The sequence below is a fragment of the Carcharodon carcharias genome, assembly GCF_017639515.1.
Source record: "Carcharodon carcharias isolate sCarCar2 chromosome 35 unlocalized genomic scaffold, sCarCar2.pri SUPER_35_unloc_4, whole genome shotgun sequence".
In the NCBI taxonomy this organism is placed as follows: Eukaryota; Metazoa; Chordata; class Chondrichthyes; order Lamniformes; family Lamnidae; genus Carcharodon; species Carcharodon carcharias.
Window position 1 is genome coordinate 1,139,672 of NW_024470720.1, and position 14,107 is coordinate 1,153,778.

General features: G+C 59.0%; 2 protein-coding genes across 10 annotated transcripts in view; one reads left to right on the forward strand and one right to left on the reverse strand.

Annotated features, from left to right (window-relative positions):
• LOC121274248 overlaps positions 1-10,388 on the forward strand; it is a 110,491-nt gene extending 100,103 nt beyond the window's left edge. For 3 of the 9 annotated variants that reach the window (XM_041181447.1, XM_041181446.1, XM_041181450.1), the window contains exons 37-44: positions 2,328-2,495; positions 3,423-3,506; positions 4,514-4,699; positions 5,896-5,970; positions 8,529-8,605; positions 9,214-9,322; positions 9,481-9,516; positions 10,216-10,388. In XM_041181447.1, the coding sequence (XP_041037381.1) occupies positions 2,328-2,495; positions 3,423-3,506; positions 4,514-4,699; positions 5,896-5,970; positions 8,529-8,605; positions 9,214-9,322; positions 9,481-9,486 (705 nt within the window). In that variant the 3' untranslated portion in view covers positions 9,487-9,516; positions 10,216-10,388. Of the gene's footprint in view, positions 1-2,327; positions 2,496-3,422; positions 3,507-4,513; positions 4,700-5,895; positions 5,971-8,528; positions 8,606-9,213; positions 9,323-9,477; positions 9,517-10,215 lie in introns of all 9 variants that reach the window. The other 6 variants (XM_041181449.1, XM_041181453.1, XM_041181451.1 and 3 more) reach the window with 6 other exon arrangements.
• A 2,194-nt stretch (positions 10,389-12,582) lies between these two features.
• The window catches only part of tpk2 (thiamin pyrophosphokinase 2), a 29,768-nt gene continuing 28,243 nt past the window's right edge, over positions 12,583-14,107 (reverse strand). The window contains exons 7-8 of the mRNA XM_041181437.1: positions 13,317-13,413; positions 12,583-12,881 (exon numbers count right to left, since the gene is read on the reverse strand). Coding sequence (XP_041037371.1) covers positions 12,835-12,881; positions 13,317-13,413 — 144 coding nt within the window. The 3' untranslated portion in view covers positions 12,583-12,834. The remainder of the gene's footprint in view (positions 12,882-13,316; positions 13,414-14,107) is intronic.

Consider the following 14,107-nt stretch of genomic DNA (forward strand, 5'->3'; position numbering starts at 1 on the left):
GATCTTGGTGTGCACGGGACAATTTCAAAGTTTGTGGATGATATGAAGCTTGGGAGTGTTGTGAACTGCGAGGAGGACGGTGTGGAACTTCAAGAGGACATAGACAAGTTGGTGGAGTGGGCAAATAGGTGACTGATGGAGTTCAGTGCGGAGAAGTGTGAGGTGACGCACACTTTGGTAGGAAGAACATGGACAGACAATATAAAATAAGGGGTGAAATTTTGAAGGGGGTGCAGGAGCAGAAAGACCTGGGTGTGTATGTGTATCGATCATTGAAGGTGGCAGGACAGGTGGAGAGAGCAGTTAATAAAGCAGATAGTATCCTGGGCTTTATTAATAGGGACATAGAGTAGAAGAGCAGGGAGGTTATGCTGAATTTATATAAGACACTCGGTTAGACCTCAGCTGGAGTATTGTGCACAGCTCTGGGCACCACATTATAGGAAGGATGTGAACACATTGGAGAGAGAGCAGAAGAGGTTTACAAGAACGGTTCCAGGGATGAGAAACTTCAGCTATGAGGATAGATTGGAGAGGTTGGGACTGTTCTCCTTGGAGAGGAGAAGGCTGAGAGGAGATTTGATAGAGATGTTCAAAACCGTGAGGGGGCTGGACAGAGTAGATCGGGAGGAGATCGTAAAAGGATCAAGAACGAGAGGGCACAGATTTAAAGTGATTTGCAAAGGAAGCAAGCGTGACGTGAGAAATGAACTTTTTCACGCGGCGAGTGGTTGGGGTCTGGAACGCACGGCCTGGAAGTGTGGGGGAGGCAGGTTCAATCGAGGCATTCAAGAGAGGATTAGATGGTTATTTGAATAGAAACAATGTGCAGAGGGTGCGGGGAAACAGGCAGGGCAATGGCACTAGGTCATAATGCTCATTCTGGAGAGCTGGTGTGGACATGATGGGCTGAATGGCCTCCTCCTGTGCCGTTAAGATTCTGTGATTCTGTGGGGCAGTGGCGTGGAGGGCCCTGTGCAGAGAGGGTTGGGGGGAGGGGTGTTGTAGGGCGGGGTGTTGCGATGGGCCCTATGCAGGCTGGGTTGGAGGGGGCGGGGTGAGGGAGGTAGGGTTGGGGTGCAGAGGGGGAGGTGCAGTGGGCCCTGTGCAGGGTGGGGGAGGGGGGTTGCGGGGAGGGTTGGGATGGGGTGGGTGCAGGGAGGGGGAGGGGTTGCAGGGTGGGGGAGGGGGGGGTTGGGGTGGGGTGGGTGCAGGGTGGGGGTGGGGTGGGTGCAGAGCGGGGTGTCGCGATGGGCCCTGTGCAGGGGGGGTATGCTGCAGGGTTGGGGTGGTGGGGTTGGGGTGCAGTGTGAGATGGAGGTGCAGTGGGCCCTGTGCAGGGGGGGTTGTGGGGGAGGGGTTGATGGGGGAGGGGGGTTGCAGGGTTGGTTGGTGGGGGAGGGGGGTTGCAGGGTTGGTTGGTGGGGGAGGGGGGTTGCAGGGTTGGTTGGTGGGGGAGGGGGGTTGCAGTGCGGGTTGGGGGTGGGGGAGGGGGGTTGCGATGGGCCCTGTGCAGGGTGGGTTGTGGGGGGAGGGGGTGGGGTGCAGGGTGGGGGGGGGGGGGGGGTTGCAGTGCGGGTTGGGGGTGGGGTGCAGGGTGGGGGAGGTGGGTTGCGATGGGCCCTGTGCAGGGCAGGTTGGTTGGGGGATGGGGGGGTGGAGTGCAGGGTGGGGGAGGGGTGGGCTGAAGGGCGGAGGAAGGGGGTTGCAGGGCGTTTTGGGGGGGTGTGGTGCAGGGTGGGGGAGGGGGTGGGGTGCAGGGTGGGGGAGGGGGTGGGGTGCAGGGTGGGGGAGGGGGTGGGGTGCAGGGTGGGGGAGGGGGTGGGGTGCAGGGTGGGGGAGGGGGTTTGCAGTGTGGGTTGGGGGTGGGGTGCAGGGTGGGGGAGGGGGTGGGGTGCAGGGTGGGGGAAGGGGTGGGATGCAGGGTGGGGGAGGGGGTTTGCAGTGCGGGTTGGGGGTGGGGTGCAGGGTGGGGGAGGGGGTGGGGTGCAGGGTGGGGTGCAGGGTGGGGGAAGGGGTGGGATGCAGGGTGGGGGAGGGGGTTGCAGTGCGGCTTGGGGGTGGGGTGCAGGGTGGGGGAGGGGGGTTGCAGGGCGGGGTGTTGCGTTGGGCCCTCTGCAGGGTGGTTTGGGGGTGGGGTGCAGGGTGGGGGAGGGGGTGGGGTGCAGGGTGGGGGAGGGGGTTGCATTGCGGGTTGGGGGTGGGGTGCATTGTGGGGGAGGGGGGTTGCAGGGCGGGGTGTTGCGTTGGGCCCTCTGCAGGGTGGTTTGGGGGTGGGGTGCAGGGTGGGGGAGGGGGGAGTGGACGAGCTGTCCCATTCTCAGCAGCCGTGTCCACTTTTCCAGATCGCCAAAGACATGGAACGCTGGGCCAAGAGCCTGAACAAACAGAAGGAAAACTTCAAGAACAGCTTCCAGCCGCTCAGCTACATGCGCGATGACGATCGGCGCGAGTCTGCCTCTGCAGACGCTGGATATGCCATGCTGGAGAAAAAGGTACGGGCGACCAGTCCAGCAGTGTCCAGTACCGCCTCTCTCAGCCCACGTTCCCCTCCAGCGCACCCTCCACTTGCCCCGCTTTGGTGGAGGGGTCAATAACCCGGGTGGGGGGGGGGGCACAGATTTAAGGTAAGGGGCAGGAGGTTTAGAGGGGATGTGGATGTGAGGAAGAATGTTTTCACCCAGAGGGTGGTGGGAATCTGGAACTCACTGCCTGAAAGGGTGGTAGAGGCAGAAACTCTCAGAACATTGAAGAAGTATTTGGATGTGCCCTTGCGATGCCTTGGAATACAAGGCTATGGGCCTAGTGCTGGAAAACGGGATTAGAATAGTCAGGTACTTGTTTGACCGGCGCAGACTCGATGGGCCGAAGGGCCTTTTCCCTGTGCTGTAGACTCTTGACTCTGTGGCTCCATTAGTGATTTTACACCGATCGATGATAATTTCATGGTCGCCACCACTGAGACTCGATTTCAATTCCGGATTTACCTGCCCGCGGGGTGCTGACTGGCGCTCACCAAGATCTGCTTCAGAACACTGTCCTTTCAGTCCGCTCCCCTTGTGGGGGCACCCACCCCCCCACCCTTCCCTGGAGGGTGACAGCATTGTGCTAAAGTTACCCGGGGAGGGTGGGCCACGGGAACCGGACGGGTGACGCCTCTGGTGGTAGATAGACTAGGCACTGCAGACGTTCGCCGGGGCTGACTCTGTCCCCAGGTCTGAGGGCAGGGGGGGTGGCCAGGTAACACCATTGGTTGGGTGGGTGGTTGGGGGGGGGGGGGTGGGGGGCGGGGAGAGGGGTGGTGGGGGGTGGGGGGTGGTGGGTGGTGGGGAGAGGGGGTGGGGGGGGGGGGCACCTGGGATAACCTGCTCTCCTCGGAGGAGTTTGCTCTCCTGACCTATTGAAACCGTTCCCCCTCACAGAGTACCCTGGCCGAGAGGCAGCACGTCATGATGGAGCACCTGAAACGCACCACAGACAAGGTGAAGGACGAGGACAGCCGATTGGTAGGAACCGGCCACAGGGAGAGAGAGATATAAAAAAAAAAATAAATCACTGGGCAGGCAGATTTCTTTCTGAGCCGTTATCTGGCTCAGGGACCCCTAACTCCCCACCCCACCCCACCCCCCAACATTCCTTGGCTTCCGGACAGCTGAACACTGAACCATCCAGCTCAGTAGCGGTGTTAACAGCGGGGGCGGACTGACGTAGGCGTGGGAGGCTTGACGGGTTTAAACAATGCAGACACCCTGCGTGCCATTACAGTGCTCACTGCCTCTCTGACCTCATCGTTTTCCTCCTCTCTCTCCTCTTCCCCCTCCCCCTCCCCCTCCCCCTCTCTCTCTCTCTCTCTCACTCCCTCCCTCCTGCCCCCACCTCGGTCCCAGGCTGCCCCCGGTCCAGGCCCACCCCCTCACTTTCTCCCTCCCCTAGTCCTTACTCTCTCATCTTCCCCCATGTCCGTATCCTTCTATCCATTTCTCCCTCTCTTTCTCTTCTCTATCCCTTTCTCCCATACGTTTTTATCCAGCGCCGCACCCCCCCCCCCCCCAACCCTTAAACACATCGAGACGATTCACCTCGACCCCCTCCCTGTGGGACCGAGTTCCACATTCTCCCCGCTCTCTGGGTAAAGACCCTTTCTCCTGAACTCTTTTTCCCCCCCCCGCCCCCCCACCGATTGGATTTATGAGTGACTGTCTTATATTGATGCCCCCCTCCCCCCCCCTGCCCTTCGTTCCAGTCTTACCCCCACAAGTGGAAACATCTTCTCTACTTCGACCCTATCGAAACCCCCCCTCCATCATTTTAAAGAGCTCGATCAGGTCACCACCCCCCGGCCTCAGCCTTCTCTTTTCTAGAGACGAGAGCCCCGGCCTGTTCAGTCTCCAGTGAGTGAGGTGATGTTTGTGCTTCGTGAAGGTGCTCCTGATTGAGTTGATGTTTCTGTCCCTTCCTCCACCACCCCCCCAACCCCCCCCCCCACCCCCCCCCAACACTTGCCTGGCTGCAGAGGGCGAGCCCGTTGCGCGGACTTGTGGCAGCCTACAGCGGGGAGAGCGACAGCGAGGAGGACCAGGACGAGGACCAGGAGGAGAAGCTGACGGACTGGCAGAAGCTGGCCTGCCTGCTCTGCAGGAGACAGTTCCCCAGCAAGGAGGCGCTCATCCGACACCAGCAGCTCTCCGAGCTCCACAAGGTAACAGGCCACCAGAGTCCCCCCCCCCACCGCACTGCACCACCGTCTGCTGGGGAGGGGGAGGGGGGGAGGACACACGGCACCGGCCATCAACAGAGAGAAAGTCAAAGCCCTCGATGGTGTGTTAGGAGTTCTGGCTGTCATTGGATTATCTGTCCTGGCAGTTAACACAGCGACAGTGCCTTTCGTCCTGGTCTTGACTGCCCCCCACCCCCCAACACACTGTGCCGCAGCGCGGTCCCTGTATCTGTTTAGTTTGATTCCCCATTGCGTGTCCAGCTGGGCGGCCGGATGAGGGTGCTGTGAGTGAGGGGTGACTGAAGAAGCTGCTACAGAGGGAGGTTGCTCTCCCTCTCCGCCAGCCCGATCTCTCTCTTTCCCCCCCGCCCCACCTTGTGCGCGCTGGCTAATTCCTCCCCCACCTCCCTGCCGTCCCACCCTCCACACCCAACTCGGAGCTGTCGAAGGTGGGGGGTGTCGGGTCTCGTGTGTGTACGCAGCCTCTCTGGCTGGCTGAACGCAAGATCCCCCACCCCTCTGAAATGGGCACCACAGGGTGTGTGGCGGGGTTTGTGGGGGGGTGGGTTCTCCAGGCTCTAGCTACACAATCTAAAAAGAGGGGGAAGGGGTAGGTGGGCGAGCCCCCCCGCCAAGATCCTTGGGGGGGTGGGCGGGGCGCAGTGTCCCTGCACTGTTGGGGGGTGTCCCTGCACTGTCGGGGGTTGGGGCGCGGTGTCCCTGCACTGTCGGGGGTTGGGGCGCGGTGTCCCTGCACTGTCGGGGGTTGGGGCGCGGTGTCCCTGCACTGTCGGGGGTTGGGGCGCGGTGTCCCTGCACTGTCGGTTGGGGCGCGGTGTCCCCGCACTGTTGGGGGTTGAGGTGTGGTGTCCCTGCACTGTCGGCCTCAGTGCCGCGTGTTGAAGGAGGAACTTCTGGTTGGCTTCCACCCCCCCCCCCCCCCCCCCCCCCCGGATAAGTTCTCTGGGGATCGTTGTTCGAGCGCGCTGGCCCAGAGCTCGGCCCACCCAGGGTTGGGTGCCGATCCGACACTTGAAGGCAAGGCGATGGAGTGGGTGAGCGGCTGGAACCGGTGGCCTGTGTGTTCACTGAGCCGGCAGAGCCTCCAGCGGGTGGGAGGTCAAGGTAGGGTGGGTGAGGGAGCGGGTGCAGCTAAACTTGTGTTGTCCCTCTTGCAGCAAAACCTGGAAATACACAGGCGTTCGAAGCTCTCTGAGTCGGAACTGGAAGCTCTGGAGAAGAGCGAGAGAGAGGTGGGTGCCGCAACGACTTTACGCAAACGGATGATTTACACTCGGCTGCGTTAAGCTGGTGTCGAACCCCGTGTCAGACCACATCGGGTGAACGGTACCGAGAGCGGGGTTGGGTACCTGAGAGTTGGGGGGGGTGCGGTGGGGGGATGTGGAACTCGCTCCCACAGGGAGTGGTTGAGGTGAATAGTGTCGATGCTGGGGTGGGGGCGGGGTGTGCGAAGTTGGATAAACACGTGAGCGAGGAAGGAATAGGATACGGGAAGGAGGGTGTTGGGGGGGGTGGATGAAGAGCGGGGGTGGGAGGAAGCTGGTGTGGGGCAGGAACACCAAAGGGAAACAGCAGCTTCAGGGAGGGTGAATGCGGCTCAACAGGGACGCATTACACAGAACAATCCAGCACAGGAACAGGCCATTCGGCCCCTCTGCTCCATGCTGGTGTTCCTGTTCCACACCAGCCTCCTCTTCGTCACCCGCTTTCCCATATTTTTCTATCCCTTTCACCCTCGTGTGTTTATCCAGCTTCCCCCCCCTGCCCCCCACCCTTAAACACATCGACACGATTCACCTCGACCTCTCCCTGTGGAATGTGGAGCGAGTCCCTCGCTCTCTGGGTGAAGACGTTTCTCCTGAATTCCCCCGCGATTGGATTTATTGGTGACCATCTTATGTTGATATCCCAACCCCCAGTTCTGGTCTGTTTCCCCCCCCCCCCCCCACCAGTGGAAACATCTTCTCTACATCGATCCTATCAAAGCCCCCTTCATTATTTTAAAGAGCTCAAACAGATCACCCCCTCAGCCTTCTCTTTTCTCCCAACCTGTTCAATCTTTCCTGATAGTTCTGGTCTCGTGCATGTAAATCTTTTTAGTACCTTCTCCAGTGTCACTATATCCTTTTCATAACACAGAGACCAGAACTCTGCGCAGTGCTCCCAGTGTGGTCTAACTGAGGGATATGGAGACTGGAACTGTGCACGATGCTTCAAATGTGGTCTAACAGAGGGATACGGAGACCGGAACTGTGCACAGTGCTCCGAGTGTGGGCTAACCCAGGATTAGGGAGACCGGAACTGTACACAGTGCTCCGTGTGTGGTCTAACTGAGGGATATGCAGATGCGAACTGTGCAGTGCTCCGAGTGTGGTCTAACCGAGGGATATGGAGACCGGAGCTGTGCACAGTGCTCCGAGTGTAGTCTAACCAAGGGATATGCAGATGGGAACTCTGCGCAGTGCTCTGAGTGTAGTCTAACCGAGGAATACGGAGACCGGAACTGTACACAGTGCTCCGAGTGTGGTCTAACTGAGGGATATGGAGACCGGAACTGTGCACGGTGCTCCGAGTGTGGTCTAACCGAGGGGTACGGAGACCGGAACTGTGCACAGTGCTCCGAGTGTGGTCTAACCGAGGGATGCGGAGACCGGAACTGTGTACAGTGCTCCGAGTGTGGTCTAATCGAGGGATTTGGAGACCGGAACTGTGCACAGTGCTCCGAGTGTGGTCTAACCGAGGGGTATGGAGACCGGAACTGTGCACAGTGCTCCGAGTGTGGTCTAACTGAGGGATACGGAGACCGGAACTGTGCACGGTGCTCCGAGTGTGGCCTAACTGAGGGATATGCAGATGCGAACTGTGCACAGTGCTCCGAGTGTGGTCTAACCGAGGGATATGGAGACCGGAGCTGTGCACAGTGCTCCAAGTGTAGTCTAACCAAGGGATATGCAGATGGGAACTCTGCGCAGTGCTCTGAGTGTAGTCTAACCGAGGGATATGCAGATGGGAACTCTGCGCAGTGCTCCGAGTGTGGTCTAACCGAGGGATACGGAGACCGGAATTGTACACAGTGCTCCGAGTGTGGTCTAACCGAGGGATACGGAGACCGGAACTGTGCACAGTGCTCCGAGTATGGTCTAACTGAGGGATACAGAGACCGGAACTGTGCACGGTGCTCCGAGTGCAATGTTGCTCTGTACAGTAGTATTATTGTTGTCTTGTGAATTATGTGGCTGCAGCTGATGGGGACAGTGCTCCCACAGTCCTCGTGTGGAGAGAGAGAGCGGGAGTGTGGCGTTGAGATAGAGGACCAGCCATGATCATGTTGAATGGCGGAGCAGGCTCGAAGGGCCGAATGGCCTACTCCTTTGTTTCTGTGTCCCACCACTTCAGGTGCTGACCCTTGTGCACTCGGCCTGCTCTGAAGGAGGTGACCGCTCGTGTTGGGGTCCAGGTCCCCCGCAGGCCTGTGCTCTGAGCCGGGAGACTGTACAGGGCATCACCGCCGGAGCCCAGTCTTGTTGCCTCACCCAGGAGTAGGTTGATTAACTACCGCCTCCCCCCCCCCCACCCCCCACCTCCCCCCGCTCCCCCTCCCCGGCCTCCCACCTCACAGACAGTGGACGAGACCCCCGTCTGGAGGGAGTGCATCGGTTTGTGTCCGTTCGCCCAGATTCCGAGTCCCCTCTCCCACCCCACCCACCGGACCCTGTCTCCCAGGCCGTCACGGAGTAAACTCGGGTTTAAAAGCAGCGTCTTTAATAACCTTTTATGATTTCATCCACAGTTCAAGTTCAGAGCAACAGAGAGACGAGGCAAACTGGGGATGACAGACGCCATCGAACCCAAGCGGAAAAGGACACAGTACGTCAGCCGCGGTTTGTTTTACCCCGCGGGGCAAGAGACCCGAGTGAAAATCTGAGGCTCCCACCCTCCCCACCAAAAAAACAACCCGATCTTTCCTCTTCTCCCCCCCACCCCCCCACCCCCCACCCTCTCTCTCACTGCCCCTGCAGCCTGATGTGAGTAACCCTGGCTGGTTTCACCCCCCCCCCTCCTCCCCACCCTCTCTCACTGCCCCTGCAGCCTGGTGTGAGTAACCCTGGCTGGTTTTCCCCCCCCCCTCCTCCCCACCCTCTCTCTCACTGCCCCTGCAGCCTGGTGTGAGTAACCCTGGCTGGTTTCCGCCCCCCCCTCCCCACCCTCTCTCTCACTGCCCCTGCAGCCTGGTGTGAGTAACCCTGGCTGGTTTCCCCCCCCCCTCCCCACCCTCTCTCTCACTGCCCCTGCAGCCGCTCGTGGGTAACCCTGGCTGGTTTTCCCCCCCCTCCCCTCGACCCCACCCCCAACAACAGCCAAAGGGAAGCCGCGCTGTCCTGGGCTGAAATCGGCCCGGATGGAGCAGCGAATCCCGGAACGATGGCTCGAGGTTTAAGGGTCGCTGAGCCCGGCTGGTCTTTGTCTCCCTGTAGATACGATGGGATGAGTCATGGCCTCGGGAATCGCATGATGCAGGCGATGGGCTGGAAGGAAGGCACAAGACTGGGGCGTAAGGAGTCGGGAATCGCCCCCTCCTCCAAGGTAAGCTGCTCTGCGTTTTCCCCCCTCTCTCTCCCCTCCTCCCCCTATCAACCTCCCGATCACTCGGTCTGACGCACGGTATCGAAGGGGTGTCGTCTTCAACCTGCATTTATTATCTTCCTCTCTCTCTCTCTCTCTCTCTCTTTCCCTTTCAGTAGACCTGAGGCTTTGATCAAATCTCACCAGCCATATCGGTAAGTGCGCCGCTGGAGGCTTGGCTCGATTGTCCCCGCTCGAGGTGGGGAGGTGGGGAGGGGTGGGGGGGTGAAGGGAAGCAGAGGAGGGGGAAGCAGTGGGAGGTAGGGGTAGGGGGGTGTTGAAGGGAGACGCGGGAAGCAACGTCTCCTCCCCCCCACCCCCCGCCCCCCCCCCCCCCCCCGCCCGCCCTCTGGTCAAGAGTCATCGTCACCGCTCGAGGGGGAAGCAGAGGAGAGGGAGCTGTGGGAGGTGGGGGTGAGGAGGGGTAGCGGGGGTGAAGGGAGATGCGGGAAGCGACGTCTCTCCCCCCCCCCCCCCACCCTGGGTCAAGAGTCCGACACCCAGGCGCGTTCAAGGGAGGGGGCAGAGTGGGGGAGGGGTGACAACGTGCTGGCCCTTTGCCAGCGACACTCTACATCCCGTGGGAGGAACGAAGAATAAAAATAGGCAGGCACTGGGAGGGGAGCAGGGCGGGCGAGTCCCCTGAGGGGTCGCTCTCACCTCGCTCTCTGTGGGAGCTTTGCTGCGCTCCCATTGGCTGCCGCGTTACAAAGGGGGGAGGGGGTGGTGGGGGCGGGGAGAGAGAGCGCGGGTCACGTAAACTCCTCCGTCGGCCCACTCCCGAGGCGGGTGTGAAATAAATTTAATTTAAAAAAAAACCAGACCCGCTGGGATGTGCCTTTTTGTCTTGACAGTGAGGTGGGCCGCGGTGGATCGGTCAGCACTCTCCCAGGGGGCCGACGTCCGACGGAGGGGCCGTGGGTCCCTGTCCAGGAATCCACGGAGACGGCGCTCGACAGGACGAACTGATCCCGGATATTTTTCCCTTTTTTTTTTGAGGGGAATTATAAAAGGATTGTAAATATTTTTATCAGCCTCCACCTGTACTTTTGTACTTAATTAAAAAGGAAAAAGCCTCGACCGTTTTCACGGACGTTTCATGGTGGGTAAGGACTCCAGTGGCCAGCGGCGGCGATTTGCGCCACGAGAGGACGGGACGGGACAGTGGTGGGGTGGGGGGGGGGTGGGGGTGGGGGCTGCGGTGTATTTAGCTCATGACCCCACGTGTGCTCGGCCCAGCTCTGAGTGACGAGGTGTCTTCTCAGTGAAAGATCTCTTCTGCCTGGTGGGCGTGAGGGTGAGGGGGAAGTGAGGCCGCGAGCGGCAGGTGTATTATCCTGGTCTGTGCCTTTTGTAGCAACGGGAGGAAGACCCATTCAGCCCCCTCCTGGAGCCTGTTACATAGGAGCAGGAGGAGGCCCATTCAGCCCCTCTCGACTCTGTTACACAGGAACAGGAGGAGGCCCACTCAGTCCCCACTTGAGCCTGTTACACAGGAACAGGAGGAGACCATTCAGCCCCTCTCGAGCCTGTTACACAGGAAAAGGAGGAGGCCCATTCAGTCCCCACTTGAGCCTGTTACACAGGAACAGGAGGAGACCATTCAGCCCCTCTCGAGCCCGTTACACAGGAACAGGAGGAGGCCCATTCAGCCCCTCTCGACTCTGTTACACAGGAATAGGAGGAGGCCCAATCAGCCCCCTCCTCAAGCCTGTTACACAGGAACAGGAGGAGACCATTCAGCCCCTCTCGAGCCTGTTACTCAGGAACAAGAGGAGACCATTCAACCCCTCTCGAGCCTGTTACACAGGAACAGGGTGAGACCATTCAGCCCCTCTCAAGCCTGTTACTCAGGAACAGGAGGAGACCATTCAGCCCCTCTCGAGCCTGTTACACAGGAACAGGAGGAGACCATTCAGCCCCTCTCGAGCCTGTTACTCAGGAACAGGAGGAGACCATTCAGCCCCTCTCGAGCCTGTTACTCGGGAACAGGAGGAGACCATTCAGCCCCTCTCGAGCCTGTTACTCAGGAACAGGAGGAGACCATTCAGCCCCTCTCGAGCCTGTTACACAGGAACAGGAGGAGACCATTCAGCCCCTCTTGAGTCTGTTACACAGGAACAGGAGGAGGCCATTCAGCCCCTCTTGAGCCTGTTACACAGGAACAGGAAGAGACCATTCAGCCCCCTCCTTGAGCCTGTTACATAGGAGCAGGAGGAGGCCATTCAGCCCCCCTCTCGAGCCTGTTACACAGGAACAGGAGGAGACCATTCAGCCCCTCTCGAGTCTGTTACACAGGAACAGGAGGAGGCCATTCAGCCCCTTTTGAGCCTGTTACACAGGAACAGGAAGAGACCATTCAGCCCCTCTCGAGCCTGTTACACAGGAACAGGAAGAGACCATTCAGCCCCCTCCTTGAGCCTGTTACATAGGAGCAGGAGGAGGCCATTCAGCCCCCCTCTTGAGCCTGTTACACAGGAACAGGAAGAGACCATTCAGCCCCCTCCTTGAGCCTGTTACATAGGAGCAGGAGGAGGCCATTCAGCCCCCCTCTTGAGCCTGTTACACAGGAACAGGAAGAGACCATTCAGCCCCCTCCTTGAGCCTGTTACATAGGAGCAGGAGGAGGCCATTCAGCCCCCCTCTTGAGCCTGTTACACAGGAACAGGAGGAGGCCATTCAGCCCCCCTTTCGAGCCTGTTACACAGGAACAGGAGGAGGCCATTCAGCTCCTCTCTAGCCTCTTCCACATTCAATCAGATCACAGCTGCTCTGCATCGTAATTCCATCCACCCACCTCGGTTCCATAACCCTTAATCCCCTTTATCCAAAAACATCTTATCAATCACAATTGCCCCTCAGCCTCGACAGCTATTTGTGGGGGGGGGGGGGGGGGGGGGGAAGAGTTCCAGATTCCGGCTCCCCTTTGTGTGAAGATGTGCTTCCTGACATCCCCCCCCCCCCCACACTGAACGGCCTGGCTCAGTTTAAGGTTCTGTCCCCCCCCGCCCCCCCTCGTTCTGGACTCCCCAACACTCCCACCCCAGCGGAGGAGATCGTTTCCCTCTATCGACCCCATCGAATCCTTTCATCATCTTAAACCCCTCGATCAGATCACCCCTGAATCTTCGACACTCGCGGGGATTAGAAGCCTGGTCTGGGAGATTAAATTCAGCAACGGCGACAGGATGTGCAAACAGTCCAAAGCGGCGGGGGCGGGAGGGGGGGGGAGGTGGGTGGAGCTGCTGCTGACCGGCTGGGAGAGTTTCCACTGGTGAGTGGGATTGTCCTGGGCTGAGGCTGGGTGGTGAGTTTGCTGAATCCCGTATCTCTCTCTCTCTCTCTCTCTTTCTCTCTCTCTCTCTCTCTCGATCATGATTGTTTAACTTGACAAATCCAAAATGAGACCGATCCTCTCGGGGACGGCGTGAGGTACGAGGAAGATGCGTCTCGCTGTCCGTCAGCCGTTCAGCTCACAGCTCCCTGTGCAGCCCTTCGATAAACTGATGGTAACGTCGCTCTGCAACGCAAACACACCGACTGGCTTAACGTCTGCTGTCTGCTTTTAAACTTGCGATGAGGCGCTGTCCCCCTGCCAGCGAGGAGCCTTTTCTCTCCACCCGTAACCCGCTGGGCTACTCGGGTGTCGGCCGCCCATCAGTCTCCCCTCTCTCTCTCTCTCTCTCTCTCTCTCTCTCAAAGATCGACACTTCAATAAAAGGCCCCCTCGGTGGCTTTGGGACATCCTCAGCGCTGGCAAAAGGTGCTGGGGAAGTGGGAGAGCCGGGACCCGGTTAAGACCCCGCCGCCCACCCTCACAGCAAATAAACGCACAGCTGCCTCCCCTACTCCCCGCCCCCCCCCACACAACCCGGCGTGCCGACAGCTGCGCCTGCCCCGCGGTAACGCCTGTGTGTACCCCGAGACCACCCCCCCCCGACATCCTCCTCCTCACCATTGTCCGCGTGCAGCGCTCCATGCCTTACAAGGAAGTCCAGCACGATCATGGCGCAGTTTGGTTTGAACTCGGAGCCGGCGATGAGCTCCCTCACCTGTCATTGAGAAAGAAGCGGAAATTGAACTCGTTAAAAGGTGTCGAAACAGGCCATTCAGCCCCCCTCCTGCTCGGCGCTGGGGTTTCTGCCCCGCACCAGCCTCCTCCTGCCGCCCCCCCACCCCCTTTTCATCTCCCCTATCCCCGTACCCTTCTATTTCTTTCTCCCTCCTATTTAACTCAGCCTCCTTCTTAACTACGATTCACCTGGAGGTGCCTGTTCCCAGGGGTACTGCAGGAGGTGGCTGTGGAAATAGTGGATGTAGATTTCTGGAACAGTCCCAGCAGATTGGAGGGTGGCCAATGTAACCCCACTATTTAAGAGAGGGACGGAGGGAGAGAACAGTGAATGACAGACCGGTTAGCCGAACCTCAGTAGTAGGGAAAATGCTTAGAGGTCTTATTACAAGGGATGCGATGATAACAGGCGCTTGAAAATATCGATGGGGTTAGATTAGACAAGCCAACATGGATCTGTGAAAGGTAAATCATGTTTGACAAACCTATGGAGTTTTTTTGAGGATGGAACTGGCTGAGTAGGTAAGGGAGAACCAGTGGATGTGGTGTATTTGGACTTTCAGATAGCTTTTGATAAAAAAAATCCCACATAAGAGGCGAGTGTGTAAAATTAAAGCACATGGGGATTGGGGGTAATATATTGACGTGGATTGAGAATTGGTTAGCAGACAGGA